General features: G+C 48.6%; 1 protein-coding gene across 2 annotated transcripts in view; it reads right to left on the bottom strand.

Annotated features, from left to right (window-relative positions):
- The window catches only part of BOP1 (BOP1 ribosomal biogenesis factor), a 72,976-nt gene that overhangs the window by 28,267 nt on the left and 23,550 nt on the right, over positions 1-21,159 (bottom strand). The window contains exon 3 of one of the 2 annotated variants that reach the window (XM_056553576.1): positions 11,249-11,320. In XM_056553576.1, coding sequence (XP_056409551.1) covers positions 11,249-11,320 — 72 coding nt within the window. Of the gene's footprint in view, positions 1-4,879; positions 5,090-11,248; positions 11,321-21,159 lie in introns of those variants that run through there. The other variant, XM_056553577.1, reaches the window with a different exon arrangement.

Genomic DNA, 21,159 nt, shown 5'->3' with positions numbered 1-21,159 from the left:
CCCTCAGTCCTGAGGATACAATGACTGTGATGGAGAGCCCCTCAGTCCTGAGGATACAATGACTGTGATGGAGAGCCCCTCAGTCCTGAGGATACAATGACTGTGATGGAGAGCCCCTCAGTCCTGAGGATACAATGACTGTGATGGAGAGCCCCTCAGTCCTGAGGATACAGTGACTGTGATGGAGAGCCCCTCAGTCCTGAGGATACAGTGACTGTGATGGAGAGCCCCTCAGTCCACATTATACAATGACTGTGATGGAGAGCCCCTCAGTCCTGAGGATACAATGACTGTGATGGAGAGCCCCTCAGTCCTGAGGATACAATGACTGTGATGGAGAGCCCCTCAGTCCTGAGGATACAATGACTGATGGAGAGCCCCTCAGTCCTGAGGATACAATGACTGATGGAGAGCCCCTCAGTCCACATTATACAATGACTGTGATGGAGAGCCCCTCAGTCCTGAGGATACAATGACTGTGATGGAGAGCCCCTCAGTCCTGAGGATACAATGACTGTGATGGAGAGCCCCTCAGTCCTGAGGATACAATGACTGATGGAGAGCCCCTCAGTCCTGAGGATACAATGACTGTGATGGAGAGCCCCTCAGTCCACATTATACAATGACTGTGATGGAGAGCCCCTCAGTCCTGAGGATACAGTGACTGTGATGGAGAGCCCCTCAGTCCTGAGGATACAATGACTGTGATGGAGAGCCCCTCAGTCCACATTATACAATGACTGTGATGGAGAGCCCCTCAGTCCTGAGGATACAATGACTGTGATGGAGAGCCCCTCAGTCCACATTATACAATGACTGTGATGGAGAGCCCCTCAGTCCTGAGGATACAATGACTGTGATGGAGAGCCCCTCAGTCCTGAGGATACAATGACTGTAATGGAGAGCCCCTCAGTCCTGAGGATACAGTGACTGTGATGGAGAGCCCCTCAGTCCTGAGGATACAGTGACTGTGATGGAGAGCCCCTCAGTCCTGAGGATACAATGACTGATGGAGAGCCCCTCAGACCTGAGGATACAATGACTGTGATGGAGAGCCCCTCAGTCCTGAGGATACAGTGACTGATGGAGAGCCCCTCAGTCCTGAGGATACAATGACTGTGATGGAGAGCCCCTCAGTCCTGAGGATACAATGACTGTGATGGAGAGCCCCTCAGTCCTGAGGATACAGTGACTGTGATGGAGAGCCCCTCAGTCCTGAGGATACAATGACTGATGGAGAGCCCCTCAGTCCTGAGGATACAATGACTGTGATGGAGAGCCCCTCAGTCCTGAGGATACAATGACTGTGATGGAGAGCCCCTCAGTCCTGAGGATACAATGACTGTGATGGAGAGCCCCTCAGTCCTGAGGATACAATGACTGATGGAGAGCCCCTCAGTCCACATTATACAATGACTGTGATGGAGAGCCCCTCAGTCCTGAGGATACAGTGACTGTGATGGAGAGCCCCTCAGTCCTGAGGATACAATGACTGTGATGGAGAGCCCCTCAGTCCTGAGGATACAATGACTGTGATGGAGAGCCCCTCAGTCCTGAGGATACAATGACTGTGATGGAGAGCCCCTCAGTCCTGAGGATACAGTGACTGTGATGGAGAGCCCCTCAGTCCTGAGGATACAGTGACTGTGATGGAGAGCCCCTCAGTCCTGAGGATACAATGACTGATGGAGAGCCCCTCAGTCCTGAGGATACAATGACTGATGGAGAGCCCCTCAGTCCTGAGGATACAATGACTGTGATGGAGAGCCCCTCAGTCCTGAGGATACAATGACTGATGGAGAGCCCCTCAGTCCTGAGGATACAATGACTGTGATGGAGAGCCCCTCAGTCCACATTATACAATGACTGTGATGGAGAGCCCCTCAGTCCACATTATACAATGACTGTGATGGAGAGCCCCTCAGTCCACATTATACAATGACTGTGATGGAGAGCCCCTCAGTCCACATTATACAATGACTGTGATGGAGAGCCCCTCAGTCCACATTATACAATGACTGTGATGGAGAGCCCCTCAGTCCACATTATACAATGACTGTGATGGAGAGCCCCTCAGTCCTGAGGATACAATGACTGTGATGGAGAGCCCCTCAGTCCAGAGGATACAATGACTGTGATGGAGAGCCCCTCAGTCCTGAGGATACAATGACTGTGATGGAGAGCCCCTCAGTCCACATTATACAATGACTGTGATGGAGAGCCCCTCAGTCCTGAGGATACAGTGACTGTGATGGAGAGCCCCACAGTCCTGAGGATACAATGACTGTGATGGAGAGCCCCTCAGTCCACATTATACAATGACTGTGATGGAGAGCCCCTCAGTCCACATTATACAATGACTGTGATGGAGAGCCCCTCAGTCCTGAGGATACAATGACTGTGATGGAGAGCCCCTCAGTCCTGAGGATACAGTGACTGTGATGGAGAGCCCCTCAGTCCTGAGGATACAATGACTGTGATGGAGAGCCCCTCAGTCCTGAGGATACAATGACTGTGATGGAGAGCCCCTCAGTCCTGAGGATACAGTGACTGTGATGGAGAGCCCCTCAGTCCTGAGGATACAGTGACTGTGATGGAGAGCCCCTCAGTCCTGAGGATACAATGACTGTGATGGAGAGCCCCTCAGTCCTGAGGATGCAGTGACTGTGATGGAGAGCCCCTCAGTCCTGAGGATACAATGACTGTGATGGAGAGCCCCTCAGTCCTGAGGATACAATGACTGTGATGGAGAGCCCCTCAGTCCTGAGGATACAATGACTGTGATGGAGAGCCCCTCAGTCCTGAGGATACAATGACTGATGGAGAGCCCCTCAGTCCTGAGGATACAATGACTGTGATGGAGAGCCCCTCAGTCCTGAGGATACAATGACTGTGATGGAGAGCCCCTCAGTCCTGAGGATACAATGACTGTGATGGAGAGCCCCTCAGTCCTGAGGATACAATGACTGTGATGGAGAGCCCCTCAGTCCTGAGGATACAATGACTGTGATGGAGAGCCCCTCAGTCCTGAGGATACAATGACTGTGATGGAGAGCCCCTCAGTCCTGAGGATACAGTGACTGTGATGGAGAGCCCCTCAGTCCTGAGGATACAATGACTGTGATGGAGAGCCCCTCAGTCCTGAGGATACAATGACTGTGATGGAGAGCCCCTCAGTCCTGAGGATACAGTGACTGTGATGGAGAGCCCCTCAGTCCTGAGGATACAGTGACTGTGATGGAGAGCCCCTCAGTCCTGAGGATACAATGACTGTGATGGAGAGCCCCTCAGTCCTGAGGATACAATGACTGTGATGGAGAGCCCCTCAGTCCTGAGGATACAGTGACTGTGATGGAGAGCCCCTCAGTCCTGAGGATACAGTGACTGTGATGGAGAGCCCCTCAGTCCTGAGGATACAATGACTGTGATGGAGAGCCCCTCAGTCCTGAGGATACAATGACTGTGATGGAGAGCCCCTCAGTCCTGAGGATACAATGACTGTGATGGAGAGCCCCTCAGTCCTGAGGATACAATGACTGTGATGGAGAGCCCCTCAGTCCACATTATACAATGACTGTGATGGAGAGCCCCTCAGTCCTGAGGATACAATGACTGTGATGGAGAGCCCCTCAGTCCTGAGGATACAGTGACTGTGATGGAGAGCCCCTCAGTCCTGAGGATACAATGACTGTGATGGAGAGCCCCTCAGTCCTGAGGATACAATGACTGTGATGGAGAGCCCCTCAGTCCTGAGGATACAATGACTGTGATGGAGAGCCCCTCAGTCCTGAGGATACAATGACTGTGATGGAGAGCCCCTCAGTCCTGAGGATACAATGACTGTGATGGAGAGCCCCTCAGTCCTGAGGATACAATGACTGTGATGGAGAGCCCCTCAGTCCTGAGGATACAGTGACTGTGATGGAGAGCCCCTCAGTCCTGAGGATACAGTGACTGTGATGGAGAGCCCCTCAGTCCACATTATACAATGACTGTGATGGAGAGCCCCTCAGTCCTGAGGATACAATGACTGTGATGGAGAGCCCCTCAGTCCTGAGGATACAATGACTGTGATGGAGAGCCCCTCAGTCCTGAGGATACAATGACTGATGGAGAGCCCCTCAGTCCTGAGGATACAATGACTGATGGAGAGCCCCTCAGTCCACATTATACAATGACTGTGATGGAGAGCCCCTCAGTCCTGAGGATACAATGACTGTGATGGAGAGCCCCTCAGTCCACATTATACAATGACTGTGATGGAGAGCCCCTCAGTCCTGAGGATACAATGACTGTGATGGAGAGCCCCTCAGTCCACATTATACAATGACTGTGATGGAGAGCCCCTCAGTCCACATTATACAATGACTGTGATGGAGAGCCCCTCAGTCCACATTATACAATGACTGTGATGGAGAGCCCCTCAGTCCACATTATACAATGACTATCGCTCAGATGGGTTATTCTCATCATGATCAATTCTAAAAAATGTATATCTATCTATCTCTCTGTGCGGGACCCTCCTGCCCCCACCACAAGGTGCACCATGTCAGTCAGCAGCTGCAGTGTCTTCTCATCACCTGCAGGTGGCATTGCACATTGTGTCCTGAGCTGTAGGGGTAACAACCAATGACAACACCAACACAGGACCAGAGGAGTCGGCAGCCACATGGTTAATGCACTGGCCGGGCTCGTGCGCAGGCTGCCCAGAATCCAGTCCAGTTTTATTAGGAGCTGCAGGGATGGGGTGAGGAGCGAGGAGCCTGCCAAGTGCTGGAGGGGAGGGGGCACCTCACAAGGAGCAGCTACTGAACCCCCCCCCCCCCCCCCCGGGTCACTCCGACAGACAGCGCCAGCAGCCCAGAGCCTCATTCATTACCTGCAAACAGCTGGAAAATCCATTGTGCGCTCACTAAATACTTCCTAACCCCGGAGAGGGGGAGGGGGACCTGGAGAGGAGATAAAACGAGAGCAGGGAGAAGGTACAGGGGGAGGAGCCTGAGGGGGACAGCAAAAGAGGGTACACGAGTCAGGGGAAAAGGGGAGAGGGTGAGGATACCAGGACTCAAAGAGGGAGGTGCCCTGGGGGACAGCAAAAGAGGTTACACAAGATTCAGTGGAAAAGGGGAGAGGGACGCACACACACACAAGAGTCAGAGGAGAGGGGGAGAGGGGGACACACACACAAGAGTCAGAGGAGAGAGGGAGAGGGGGACACACAAGAGTCAGAGGAGAGAGAGAGGGGGACACACACGAGTCAGAGGAGAGAGGGAGAGGGGGACACACACGAGTCAGAGGAGAGAGGGGGACACACACGAGTCAGAGGAGAGAGGGGGACACACACGAGTCAGAGGAGAGAGGGAGAGGGGGACACACAAGAGTCAGAGGAGAGAGGGAGAGGGGGACACACACACAAGAGTCAGAGGAGAGAGGGACACACACACACAAGAGTCAGAGGAGAGAGGGAGAGGGGGACACACACGAGTCAGAGGAGAGAGGGAGAGGGACACACACACGAGTCAGAGGAGAGAGGGAGAGGGGGACACACACGAGTCAGAGGAGAGAGGGAGAGGGGGACACACACACAAGAGTCAGAGGAGAGAGGGAGAGGGGGACACACACACAAGAGTCAGAGGAGAGAGGGAGAGGGGGACACACGAGTCAGAGGAGAGAGGGAGAGGGGGACACACACGAGTCAGAGGAGAGAGGGAGAGGGGGACACACACAAGAGTCAGAGGAGAGAGGGGGACACAAGAGTGAGAGGAGAGAGGGGGGGAGACACACACACAAACACACACAAGAGTCAGAGGAGAGAGGGGGACACACAGGAGTCAGAGGAGAGAGAGGGGGACACACAAGAGTCAGAGGAGAGAGAGGGGGACACACAAGAGTCAGAGGAGAGAGAGGGGGGACACACAAGAGTCAGAGGAGAGAGAGGGGGGGACACACAAGAGTCAGAGGAGAGAGAGGGGGGGACACACAAGAGTCAGAGGAGAGAGGGGGACACACAAGAGTCAGAGGAGAGAGAGGGGGACACACAAGAGTCAGAGGAGAGAGAGGGGGACACACAAGAGTCAGAGGAGAGAGAGGGGGACACAAGAGTCAGAGGAGAGAGCGGGGGACACACAAGAGTTAGAGGAGAGAGAGGGGGACACACAAACGAGTCAGAGGAGAGGGTGAACAAACTGGGATAACAGGGAGAGAGAACGCAGAGGGAGGAGTCTGACACAAGAGTCAGGGGAGAGCAGAAAGGGTGAGGACACCAGAAATCACAGGAGGAGGAGGCTGAAGGGGGTGGGGGCAGAAAAAGAGTGTAGACAAGATTTAGGAGAGAGGGTGAGCACACTGGGGATCACGGGGAGAGGGAGTGCAAGGGGAGGAGCGGGTGAGGTGGGGTGGCAGTAGAGCATACATAAGAAAACTGCATATTCAGACACCACCACCCTGCTCTGTCAGCCTTCCTTCATCACTATGCTCGCTCGTCCCCATATGCTCTCTCCACCACCCTCATCACTATATGCTTTCTCCACCACCGTCATCACTATGCTCTCATCCCCATATGCTCTCTCCACCACCCTCATCACTATGCTCTCTCCACCTTTCCTCATCACTATGCACTCATCCCCATACTCTCTCCATCACCCTCATCGCTATGCTATATCCATACCCCTCATCATCACTATGCTCTCGTGCCCATATGCTCTCTCCACCTCTCCTCATCATGATGCTCTCATTCCCATACTCTCCATCACCCTCATCGCTATGCTATATCCATACCCCTCATCACTATGCTCTCGTGCCCATATGCTCTCTCCACCTCTCCTCATCATGATGCTCTCATTCCCATACTCTCCATCACCCTCATCGCTATGCTATATCCATACCCCTCATCACTATGCTCTCGTGCCCATATGCTTTCTCCACCACCCTCATTACTGTGCTCTCTTGTCCCCATATGATATCTCCACCACAGTCATTACTTGGCTTTCTTGTCCTCATATGCTCTCTTCACCACCATCATTACTATGCGCTTTCCACCTCTCATTACTATGCCTTCTCCATCACTCCTTATCACTATGCTCTTTAACCCCTTAACGACGCAGGACATATATTTACGTCCTGTGCCGTTTCCCGCGATATGAGGGGTCGCGCTGCGACCCTACATCACATTGCGTCGGTCCCGGCGCTCATCAATGGCCGGGACCCGCGGTAATGTGCGGTATTAACCCTTTAGAAGCGGCGGTCAAAGCTGACCGCCGCTTCTAAAGCGAAAGTGAAAGTATCCCGGCTAGTCAGTCGGGCTGTTCGGGACCGCCGCGGTGAAATCGCGGCGTCCCGAACAGCTTGCAGGACACCGGGAGGGCCCTTACCTGCCTCCTCGGTGTCCGATTGACGAATGACTGCTCCGTGCCTGAGATCCAGGCAGGAGCAGTCAAGCGCCGATAACGCTGATCACAGACGTGTTAATACACGCCAGTGATCAGCATAGGAGATCAGTGTGTGCAGTGTTATAATCTCCTATGGGATAATAATGATCAGTATAAGAGACCAGTGTGTGCAGTGTTATAGTCTCCTATGGGATAATAATGATCAGTATAAGAGATCAGTGTGTGCAGTGTTATAGGTCCCTATGGGATAACAATGATCAGTATAAGAGATCAGTGTGCAGTGTTATAGGTCCCTATGGGATAATAATGATCAGTATAAGAGATCAGTGTGTGCAGTGTTATAGGTCCCTATGGGATAACAATGATCAGTATAAGAGATCAGTGTGCAGTGTTATAGGTCCCTATGGGATAATAATGATCAGTATAAGAGATCAGTGTGTGCAGTGTTATAGTCTCCTATGGGATAATAATGATCAGTATAAGAGATCAGTGTGTGCAGTGTTATAGGTCCCTATGGGATAACAATGATCAGTATAAGAGATCAGTGTGTGCAGTGTTATAGTCTCCTATGGGATAATAATGATCAGTATAAGAGATCAGTGTGTGCAGTGTTATAGTCTCCTATGGGATAATAATGATCAGTATAAGAGATCAGTGTGTGCAGTGTTATAGGTCCCTATGGGATAATAATGATCAGTATAAGAGATCAGTGTGTGCAGTGTTATAGTCTCCTATGGGATAACAATGATCAGTATAAGAGATCAGTGTGTGCAGTGTTATAGTCTCCTATGGGATAATAATGATCAGTATAAGAGATCAGTGTGTGCAGTGTTATAGTCTCCTATGGGATAATAATGATCAGTATAAGAGATCAGTGTGTGCAGTGTTATAGTCTCCTATGGGATAATAATGATCAGTATAAGAGATCAGTGTGTGCAGTGTTATAGGTCCCTATGGGATAACAATGATCAGTATAAGAGATCAGTGTGTGCAGTGTTATAGTCTCCTATGGGATAATAATGATCAGTATAAGAGATCAGTGTGTGCAGTGTTATAGTCTCCTATGGGATAATAATGATCAGTATAAGAGATCAGTGTGTGAAGTGTTATAGGTCCCTATGGGATAATAATGATCAGTATAAGAGATCAGTGTGTGCAGTGTTATAGTCTCCTATGGGATAATAATGATCAGTATAAGAGATCAGTGTGTGCAGTGTTATAGTCTCCTATGGGATAATAATGATCAGTATAAGAGATCAGTGTGTGCAGTGTTATAGGTCCCTATGGGATAACAATGATCAGTATAAGAGATCAGTGTGTGCAGTGTTATAGTCTCCTATGGGATAATAATGATCAGTATAAGAGATCAGTGTGTGCAGTGTTATAGTCTCCTATGGGATAATAATGATCAGTATAAGAGATCAGTGTGTGCAGTGTTATAGGTCCCTATGGGATAATAATGATCAGTATAAGAGATCAGTGTGTGCAGTGTTATAGTCTCCTATGGGATAATAATGATCAGTATAAGAGATCAGTGTGTGCAGTGTTATAGTCTCCTATGGGATAATAATGATCAGTATAAGAGATCAGTGTGTGCAGTGTTATAGTCTCCTATGGGATAATAATGATCAGTATAAGAGATCAGTGTGTGCAGTGTTATAGGTCCCTATGGGACCTATAACACTGAAAAAAAAAAGTTAAAAAAAAAAAAAAAGTGTTAATAAAGGTCATTTAACCCCTCCCTAATAAAAGTTTGAGTCACCCCACTTTTCCCATAAAAAAATATAAAACAGTGTAAATAAAAACAAACATATGTGGTATCGCCGCCTGCGTAAATGTCCGAACTATAAAAATATATTGTCAATTAAACCGCACAGTCAATGGCGTACGCGCAAAAAAAATTCCAAAGTCCAAAAAAAGCGGATTTTGGTCACTTTTTATATCATTAAAAAAAATGAATAAAAAGTGATCAAAAAAGTCTGATCAAAACAAAAATCCGATAAAAACTTCAAATCACGCCGCAAAAAATGAGCCCTCATACCGCCCTGTATGTGGAAAAATAAAAAAGTTATAGGGGTCAGAAGATGACATTTTTAAACGTATACATTTTCCTGCATGTAGTTATGATTTTTTTCCAGAAGACAAAATCACCTATATAAGTCGGGGATCATTTTAACCGTATGGACCTACACAATAATGATAAGGTGTCATTTTTACCGAAATATGCACTGCGTATAAACGGAAGCCCCCAAAAGTTACAAAATGGCGTTTTTTCTTTGATTTTGTCGCACAATTATTTTTCCCCCCGTTTCGTCGTGAATTTTTGGGTGAAAATGACTGTGCTCTCTCCACCACCATGATTACTATGCTCTTTCCACCTCTCATCCCCATATGCTCTCTCCACCACCCTCATTACTATGTTCTCTCCACCACCCTCATCACTATGCTCTCTCGTCCCCCTATGCTCTCTCCACCACCACCATTACTATGCTCTCTTCACCTCTCCTCATACTATGCCCTTTCGTCCACATATGCTCTCTCCACCAACCTCATCACTATGCTATCTCATCCCCATATGCTCTGTCCACCACCCTCATCACTATGCTCTCATCCCCATATGCTCTCTCCACCACCCTCATTACTATGCTCTCTCCACCACCCTCATCACTATGCTCTCATCCCCATATGCTCTCTCCACCACCCTCATTACTATGCTCTCTCCACCACCCTCATCACTATGCTCTCTCCACCACCCTCATCACTATGCTCTCATCCCCATATGCTCTCTCCACCACCCTCATTACTATGCTCTCTCCACCACCCTCATTACTATGCTCTCATCCCCATATGCTCTCTCCACCACCCTCATTACTATGCTCTCTCCACCACCCTCATCACTATGCTCTCTACTACCAGGGGTGGTGTTTTGGGGGGGGACAGCTCAGGTCACTGCCAGGTAACTCCCTCACTGTGATCACAGGTGTCCTCACACTCTCCAATCTTTCAGTTTTGTAAACCAAATTCTCCCCAGATTGTACCCAAGGCTTCTACCCCCTGCCTAGATTCCATTAAGGAGAAAATGAAAGCCGAGAAATCCTACAGACAAGAATGTACAGACTGCACAAAAAGCTTTAAAAGGGGAACTCTGGGAATGTCAGCAGGTGATTGGCTGAGCGGGCTGTCACTCCCGCAGGTCCCTGGAGCACTCAGGACAGGAGAGTTTCAAGGCCCCATACTGGAGATCGCAGAGGGTCCCACTAGTCAGAGAAAGGTCAGAGATAACAGTAAAATGAAAAGATTTGTCCTCCAGTACTTACAGGTGAGGGTCCAGTGCATGAAATCGGGACACAGCGCCCCACAGAGGTGACAGAAGATATTACATAGGATTATAAACTTGCATCATGGGCTCAAAGACAAATCCTGGAGTACCTTTTTAGGGCCACAATACCCCTTTATTCCCAGAAAAGCCCCTTTAGCCTCACAATACCTCCTTTAATCCTGGAGTACCCCTGTTAATCCCTATAGGCCCACAATAGCCATAGAAAAAAGGGTGTCCCTGCCCGTCTGAGCACAGACACCTCTAGACCTGTAGTTTTGCTATTGCAAAACTACAACGCCCAGCGTGCCAACGGCTGTCCGATCATGCTGGGAGTTGTAGTTTTGGAATAGTTGGAGGCACCCTGGTCAGGAACAACAGGTCCATCTGCACATACAGAAATCCCTCACATCTCCAGACAGCATTGTGGGGACAGAACCAACCTGACCCATCAGAACGGGCACTGCCAGACATCTCAGCTTACACAGCTTTATCATAGGAATCACGAGATGGCTGCCCCGGGTGTCTGGCATCAGCTGCTTACCTCTTCATCAGAGGAGTCCTGGTCATACTCATTGCTCCCTGCGGGTTCCTGATCAGTCTTCTCCTGTTGAACCTTAAAAAAAAAATTAAGAAAGAAAAAGAAAAAAAGAAAATTTGTCATATACAGTGGCTTCCATAAGTACTCACACCCCCTTCAACATCCTGCCCTTGTATAAGTCACATTTATTTCATTGACATTTTATATAATGGAAAGAAGACCGTTTGGAGAGGGGGGGGGGGGGGGATTACCTGGATGTCACAATAAATGAGTGCATAAGTATTCACCCCTTTAATGTGAGACCCCTGTCAAAGATGTGGAGCCCCACAATTGTCTTCATAAGTCACATGATTAGGAAAGAGGTCCCACCAGTCTGTGATTTAGTCTCCGTTCAAATCCACATGTTCTGTGAAGACCTCAGAGTTGTAACAGAGCATTACTGAGCATACAGCAGCATGAAGACCAAGGAGCTGACCAAACAGGTCAGGGATAAAGACAAAGGAGCTGACCAAACAGGTCAGGGATAGAGTTATGAAGAAGTATAAAGCAGGGATATGTTATAAAACAATATCTTGAGTTTTGAACTAGGGATCGACCAATACCGATTTTTTAGGGTCGATACCAATACCAATAATCTGTGGACTTTAAGGCAGATAGTAAATAACTTATACCGATATTCCAGTATAAGTTATCGGCTATTTCAGCACCCCCACCACCCCCTGCTGCAGATCAATGATTTAAAGTGGGAGCTTTAAATCAATGAACTGCATCCGCTTTTGCGGGGCCAGAGACCGCCGCCGCCCACTTCTCTCCCCCAGCCGGTCCTTAGTCCAACCACCACCGCTGCCCCGTTGCCTCCCCGGTTTTATAATTACTGGTTCCCGGGGCCCGCGCTACTTCTGGCTCCGGCGGCGTCCTGAGCTGTCACTGTGCGCACTGATGGTGACGTCGCGTTGAGGACGTCACTCGTCACTGCACAGTGTAACGCAGGACGCCGCAGAAGCCAGAAGTAGTGCGGACCCCAGGAATAGGAAATTATAAAACCGGGGACGGAGGAGGCAATGGGGCAGCGGCGGTGGGGGATGCAGGACATTATCGGATTATCGGCAAGGTAATTGCCGATAACGTCCAAAATCGTGACTATCGGCCTATAATATCAGCCAAATCGATAATCGGTCGATCCCTACTTTGAACGTCCATAAAATCCATCAAAAGAAAATGGCACCACCGTAAACTGACCAAGACAAGGCCATCTACCAAAACTGACAAGATGGAAGAGGAGAAGGTTATCAGAGAAGAAACCAAGAGGCCTGGGGTTGACACTGGAGGAGCTGGAGATCAACAGCTGAGGAGAGAGACTATTAGTCGTGTCCTCCACAAATCTGGTCTGTATGGACAGAAGAAATACCAACAAACGCTATGAGTGGTGGAAACACAACACTGCCCATCACGCAGAGCGCCATAACCCAACACTGCCCATCACCCTGAGCGCCAAAACCCAACACTGCCCATCACCCTGAGCGCCATAACCCAACACTGCCCATCACCCTGAGCCTCATAACCCAACACTGCCCATCACCCTGAGCACCATAACCCAACACTGCCCATCATCCTGAGCCTCATAACCCAACACTGCCCATCACCTTGAACATCATAACCCAACACTGCCCATCACCCTGAGCATCTTAACCCAAGACTGCCCATCACTCTGAGCGCCATAACCCAACAATGCCCATCACTCTGAGCTTCATAATCCAACACTGACCATGACCTTGAGCACCATAACCCAACACTGCTCATCACCCTGAGCACCATAACCCAACACTGCCCATCACCCTGAGCACCATAACCCAACACTGCCCATCACCCTGAGCATCATAACCCAACACTGCCCATCACCCTGAGCATCATAACCCAACACTGCCCATCACCCTGAGCCTCATAACCCAACACTGCCCATCACCTTGAACGTCCTGAGCACCCTGAGTACACCAGTCGTCGTACGGTAGTACAGGGAAATGGGTCAGAAGTGATGGAAAGATAAATGGAGACAATTAACCCCTTAAGGACTGAGCCCTTTTTTGCAATTCTGACCACTGTCACTTTAAACATTAATAACTGATGCTTTTAGTTATTCTGATTCTGAGATTGTTTTTTTGTGACATATTCTACTTTAACATAGTGGTAAAATTTAGTGGTAACTTGCATCATTTCTTGGTGAAAAAGCCCCAAATTTGATTAAAAAAATGAAAATTTAGCATTTTTCTAACTTTGAAGCTCTCTGCTTGTAAGGAAAATGGATATCCAAAATATATATTTTTTTGGATCACATCTACAATGGGGGAGATTTATCAAAGGATTTAGACTGGTTTTTCCTGTCTAAATTTGTCGCACAGAAAGTCGCAGTCTAAAAATGTGCGACTTTTGCTGTAGAGGATTTTTAGAACATGATGCATGCAAGTCTATTTTAGACGGAAATGTATTAGAAAATGCATTGATGCTGAATTTATCAAGCGCGACAAGTCGCATCTGCCCAAAATACGCTGAGATGTCCGACCATGTTGGAGCAGGTCTAAATGCAGTTTAAGCTGTACCCTGAAGTCTGAGCACAGAATTTATCCAGGGCTGTGAGACCTATAGACAGGAGACAACCACATACACTGGTCTATAAGCATGCCCAGAATAGACTAGATTAGGACATGTCCCCCAATATGTCTACTTTATGTTTGCATCATAAAACGGACGAGTTTTTACTTTTGGAGACACCAGAGGGCTTCAAAGTTCAGCAGCAGTTTTCCAAATTTTTCACAACATTTTCAAACTCACAATTTTTCAGGGACCAGTTCAGGTTTGAAGTGGATTTGAAGGGTCTTCATATTAGAAATACCCCACAAATGACCCCATTATAAAACCTACACCCCCCCAAAGTATTCAAAATGACATTCAGTCAGCATTTTAACCCTTTAGGTGTTTCACACAAATAGCAGGAAAGTGAAGGAGAAAATTCAAAATCTTAAATTTTTTACACTCGCATGTTCTTGTAGACCCAATTTTTGAATTTTTACAAGGGGTAAAAGGAGAAAATGTATACTTATATGAGGTATGTCCTTACTCGAGAGAAATTGGGCTACAAATATGTCTATGTAAAGTGTTCGGCGGGCGCAGTAGAGGGCTCAGAAGGGAAGGAGCGACAAGGGGATTTTGGAGAGAACATTTTTCTGAAATGGTTTTTGGGGGGCATGTCACCTTTAGGAAGCCCCTAGGGTGTCAAAACAGCAAAAAAAAAAAAAGCACATGGCATACCATTTTGGAAACTAGACCCCTTGGGGAACATAACAAGGGGTAAAGTGAACCTTAATACCCCACAGGGGTTTCACGACTTTTGCATATGTAAAAAAAATATATATTTTTTTTACCTAAAATGCTTGGTTTCTCAAAAATTTTACATTTTTACAAAGGGTTAAATCAGAAAATACCCCCCAAAATTTGAAGCCCAATTTCTCCCGATTCAGAAAACACCCCATATGGGGGTGAAAAGTGCTCTGCTGGCGCACTACAGGTCTCAGAAGAGAAGGAGTTACAAATTTTGCTCTGGGGGCATGCCGCATTTAGGAAGCCCCTATGGTGCCAGGACAGCAAAAAGAAAAAACCACATGGCATACCATTTTGGAAACTAGACCCCTCGGGGAACGTAACAGTGTTACAGTGAGTACTTACACCTCACAGGTTTTTTGAACAGTGGGCCATAAAAGTGAAAAATTAGATTTTTTTGCACTATATTGATAGTGTTATCCCAAATGTTTCATTTTCACATTGGGTAATAGGGCAAAAGGCCCCCAAAATTTGAAGAACAAATTTTGTCTGAGAAAAAAAAAAATACCCCATATGTGGATGTAAATTGCTCTGTGGACGCACTACAATGCTCAGAATGGAAGGAGTGAAAATTTTGTTGTAATTGAAGTCGGGGGTCATGTGCATTTATAAAGCCCCCAAAAGCAAAAATAAACCCACATGTGACACCATTTTAGAAACTACACCCCTCAATGAACATAACAGGGGGTACAGTGGGAAATAACACCTCAGGTTTTTTTGATAAGTGGGCCATAAATTTAAAAATTAGATTTTTTTACAGTAAAATGCTGGGGTTACACAATTTTTAAAATTTTCACACAAGGGGTAATATGAGGAATTGGGTTACAAATTTTGGAGGGCTTTTCCCCCTGACTATAAAAATACATCCACATATGGGGTAACGTGCTGGGCGGGCGCACAACAAGGCTCAGAAGTCATAGAGGTTACTTTGTATTTGTGGCCTATGGCATCAGTAGCTGACGGTTACATACATTCCGAGGAAAATACAAAAATGAAACATGTGACCCCATTACAGAAAGTACCCACCCTGAGGAATGAATATAGGGGAGCAGTGACCCCATTATATACAGGACACCCCCTGAGGAATGGTATAGGGGAGCAGTGACCCCATTACAGAAAGTACCCACCCTGAGGAATGAATATAGGGGAGCAGTGACCCCATTATATACAGTGCACCCCCTGAGGAATGGGTATAGGGGAGCAGTGACCCCATTACAGAAAGTACCCACCCTGAGGAATGAATATAGGGGAGCAGTGACCCCATTATATACAGTACACCCCCTGAGGAATGGGTATAGGGGAGCAGTGACCCCATTATATACAGTACACCCCCTGAGGAATGGGTATAGGGGAGCAGTGACCCCATTATATACAGTACACCCCCTGAGGAATGGGTATAGGGGAGCAGTGACCCCCTTATATACAGTGCACCCCCTGAGGAATGAATATAGGGGGGCAGTGACCCCATTATATACAGTACACCCCCTGAGGAATGGGTATAGGGGAGCAGTGACCCCATTATATACAGTACACCCCCTGAGGAATGGTATAGGGGAGCAGTGACCCCATTATATACAGGACACCCCCTGAGGAATGAATATAGGGGGGCAGTGACCCCATTATATACAGTACACCCCCTGAGGAATGGGTATAGGGGAGCAGTGACCCCATTATATACAGTACACCCCCTGAGGAATGGTATAGGGGAGCAGTGACCCCATTATATACGGTACACCCCCTGAGGAATGGGTATAGGGGAGCAGTGACCCCATTATATACAGTACACCCCCTGAGGAATGGGTATAGGGGAGCAGTGACCCCATTATATACAGTACACCCCCTGAGGAATGGGTATAGGGGAGCAGTGACCCCATTATATACAGTACACCCCCTGAGGAATGGGTATAGGGGAGCAGTGACCCCATTATATACAGGGCACCCCCTGAGGAATGGGTATAGGGGAGCAGTGACCCCATTATATACAGTACACCCCCTGAGGAATGGGTATAGGGGAGCAGTGACCCCATTATATACAGTACACCCCCTGAACAATGGGTATAGGGGAGCAGTGACCCCATTATATATACAGTGCACCCCCTGAGGAATGGGTAGAGGGGAGCAGTGACCCCATTATATACAGTACACCCCCTGAGGAATGGGTATAGGGGCGCAGTGACCCCATTATATACAGTACACCCCCTGAGGAATGGGTATAGGGAAGCAGTGACCCATTATATACAGTACACCCCCTGAGAAATGGGTATAGGGGAGCAGTGACCCCAATATATATACAGTACACCCCCTGAGGAATGGGTATAGGGGAGCAGTGACCCCATTATATACAGTAAACCCCCTGAGGAATGGGTATAGGGGAGCAGTGACCCCATTATATACAGTACACCCCCTGAACAATGGGTATAGGGGAGCAGTGACCCCATTATATATACAGTGCACCCCCTGAACAATGGGTACAGGGGAGCAGTGACCCCATTATATATACAGTGCACCCCCTGAGGAATGGGTACAGGGGAGCAGTGACCCCATTACAGAAAGTACCCACCCTGAGGAATGAGTATAGGGGAGCAGTGACCCCATTATATACAGTACACCCCCTGAGGAATGGGTATAGGGGAGCAGTGACCCCATTATATACAGGACACCCCCTGAGGAATGGGTATAGGGGAGCAGTGACCCCATTATACACAGTACACCCCCTGAGGAATGGGTAGAGGGGAGCAGTGACCCCATTATATACAGTACCCCCCCTGAGGAATGGGTATAGGGGAGCAGTGACCCCATTATATACAGTACCCCCCCTGAGGAATGGGTATAGGGGAGCAGTGACCCCATTATATACAGTACCCCCCCTGAACAATGGGTATAGGGGAGCAGTGACCCCATTATATACAGTACACCCCCTGAACAATGGGTATAGGGGAGCAGTGACCCCATTATATATACAGTACACCCCCTGAACAATGGGTATAGGGGAGCAGTGACCCCATTATATATACAGTGCACCCCCTGAACAATGGGTATAGGGGAGCAGTGACCCCATTATATATACAGTACACCCCCTGAGGAATGGGTATAGGGGAGCAGTGACCCCATTATATACAGTGCTACCCCTGAGGAATGGGTATAGGGGAGCAGTGACCCCATTATATACAGTACACCCCCCTGAGGAATGGGTATAGGGGAGCAGTGACCCCATTATATACAGTACACCCCCTGAGGAATGGGCATAGGGTAGCAGTGACCCCATTATATACGGTACACCCTCTGAGGAATGGGTATAGGGGAGCAGTGACCCCATTATATACAGTACACCCCCTGAGGAATGGGTATAGGGGAGCAGTGACCCCATTATATACAGTACACCCCCTGAGGAAGGGGTATAGGGGAGCAGTGACCCCATTATATACAGTACCCCCCCTGAGGAATGGGTATAGGGGAGCAGTGACCCCATTATATACAGGACACCCCCTGAGGAATGGGTATAGGGAAGCAGTGACCCCATTATATACAGTACACCCCCTGAACAATGGGTATAGGGGAGCAGTGACCCCATTATATATACAGTGCACCCCCTGAACAATGGGTATAGGGGAGCAGTGACCCCATTATATATACAGTGCACCCCCTGAGGAATGGGTATAGGGGAGCAGTGACCCCATTATATACAGTACACCCCTTGAGGAATGGGTATAGGGGAGCAGTGACCCCATTATATACAGTACACCCCCTGAGGAATGGGTATAGGGGAGCAGTGACCCCATTATATACAGTACACCCCCTGGGGAATGGGTATAGGGGAGAAGTGACCCCATTATATATACAGTACACCCCCTGAGGAATGGGTATAGGGGAGCAGTGACCCCATTATATACAGTACACCCCCTGAGGAATGGGTATAGGGGAGCAGTGACCCCATTATATACAGTACACCCCCTGAACAATGGGTATAGGGGAGCAGTGACCCCATTATATATACAGTGCACCCCCTGAGGAATGGGTATAGGGGAGCAGTGACCCCATTATATACAGTGCACCCCCTGAACAATGGGTATAGGGGAGCAGTGACCCCATTATATATACAGTGCACCCCCTGAGGAATGGGTATAGGGGAGCAGTGACCCCATTATATACAGTACACCCCTTGAGGAATGGGTATAGGGGAGCAGTGACCCCATTATATACAGTACACCCCCTGAGGAATGGGTATAGGGGAGCAGTGACCCCATTATATACAGTACACCCCCTGGGGAATGGGTATAGGGGAGCAGTGACCCCATTATATATACAGTACACCCCCTGAGGAATGGGTATAGGGGAGCAGTGACCCCATTATATACAGTACACCCCCTGAGGAATGGGTATAGGGGAGCAGTGACCCCATTATATACAGTACACCCCCGAGGAATGGGTATAGGGGAGCAGTGACCCCATTATATACAGTACACCCCCTGAACAATGGGTATAGGGGAGCAGTGACCCCATTATATATACAGTGCACCCCCTGAACAATGGGTATAGGGGAGCAGTGACCCCATTATATATACAGTGCACCCCCTGAGGAATGGGTATAGGGGAGCAGTGACCCCATTATATACAGTGCACCCCCTGAGGAATGGGTATAGGGGAGCAGTGACCCCATTATATACAGTACACCCCTTGAGGAATGGGTATAGGGGAGCAGTGACCCCATTATATACAGTACACCCCCTGAGGAATGGGTATAGGGGAGCAGTGACCCCATTATATATACAGTACACCCCCCTGAGGAATGGTATAGGGGAGCAGTGACCCCATTATATATACAGTACACCCCCTGAGGAATGGGTATAGGGAAGCAGTGACCCCATTATATACAGTACACCCCCTGAGGAATGGGTATAGGGGAGCAGTGACCCCAATATATATACAGTACACCCCCTGAGGAATGGGTATAGGGGAGCAGTGACCCCATTATATACAGGACACCCCCTGAGAAATGGGTATAGGGGAGCAGTGACCCCATTATATACAGTACACCCCCTGAACAATGGGTATAGGGGAGCAGTGACCCCATTATATATACAGTGCACCCCCTGAGGAATGGGTATAGGGGAGCAGTGACCCCATTATATATACAGTACACCCCCTGAGGAATGGGTATAGGGGAGCAGTGACCCCATTATATATACAGTACACCCCCTGAGGAATGGGTATAGGGGAGCAGTGACCCCATTATATATACAGTACACCCCCTGAGGAATGGGTATAGGGGAGCAGTGACCCCATTATATACAGTACACCCCCTGAACAATGGGTATAGGGGAGCAGTGACCCCATTATATATACAGTGCACCCCCTGAGGAATGGGTATAGGGGAGCAGTGACCCCATTATATATACAGTACACCCCCTGAGGAATGGGTATAGGGGAGCAGTGACCCCATTATATATACAGTACAGTCCCTGAGGAATGGGTATAGGGGAGCAGTGACCCCATTATATATACAGTACAACCCCTGAGGAATGGGTATAGGGGAGCAGTGACCCCATTATATATACAGTACACCCCCTGAGGAATGGGTATAGGGGAGCAGTGACCCCATTATATACAGTACACCCCCCGAGGAATGGGTATAGGGAAGCAGTGACCCCATTATATACAGTACACCCCCCGAGGAATGGGTATAGGGGAGCAGTGACCCCATTATATACAGTACACCCCCCGAGGAATGGGTATAGGGGAGCAGTGACCCCATTATCTACAGGACACCCCCCGAGGAATGGGTATAGGGGAGCAGTGACCCCATTATATACAGTACACCCCCCGAGGAATGGGTATAGGGGAGCAGTGACCCCATTATATACAGGACACCCCCTGAGGAATGGGTATAGGGGAGCAGTGACCCCATTATATACAGTGCACCCCCTGAGGAATGGGTATAGGGGAGCAGTGACCCCATTATCTACAGGACACCCCCTGAGGAATGGGTATAGGGGAGCAGTGACCCCATTATCTACAGGACACCCCCTGAGGAATGGGTATAGGGGAGCAGTGACCCCATTATATACAGGACACCCCCTGAGGAATGGGTATAGGGGAGCAGTGACCCCATTATATACAGGACACCCCCTGAGGAATGGGTATAGGGGAGCAGTGACCCCATTATATACAGGATACCCCCTGAGGAATGGGTATAGGGGAGCAGTGACCCCATTATATACAGTACACCCCCTGAGGAATGGGTATAGGGGAGCAGTGACCCCATTATATACAGTACACCCCCTGAGGAATGGGTATAGGGGAGCAGTGACCCCATTATCTACAGTACACCCCCTGAGGAATGGGTATAGGGGAGCAGTGACCCATTATCTACAGTACACCCCCTGAGGAATGGGTATAGGGGAGCAGTGACCCCAATATATATACAGTACACCCCCTGAGGAATGGGTATAGGGGAGCAGTGACCCCAATATATATACAGTACACCCCCTGAGGAATGGGTATAGGGGAGCAGTGACCCCATTATATACAGTACACCCCCTGAG

This window comes from Hyla sarda, unplaced genomic scaffold (genome assembly GCF_029499605.1).
Source record: "Hyla sarda isolate aHylSar1 unplaced genomic scaffold, aHylSar1.hap1 scaffold_331, whole genome shotgun sequence".
Classification (NCBI taxonomy): domain Eukaryota; kingdom Metazoa; phylum Chordata; class Amphibia; order Anura; family Hylidae; genus Hyla; species Hyla sarda.
The sequence above is the reverse complement of the archived record's forward strand: the minus strand, read 5'-3'. Positions and strand labels throughout refer to the sequence as shown.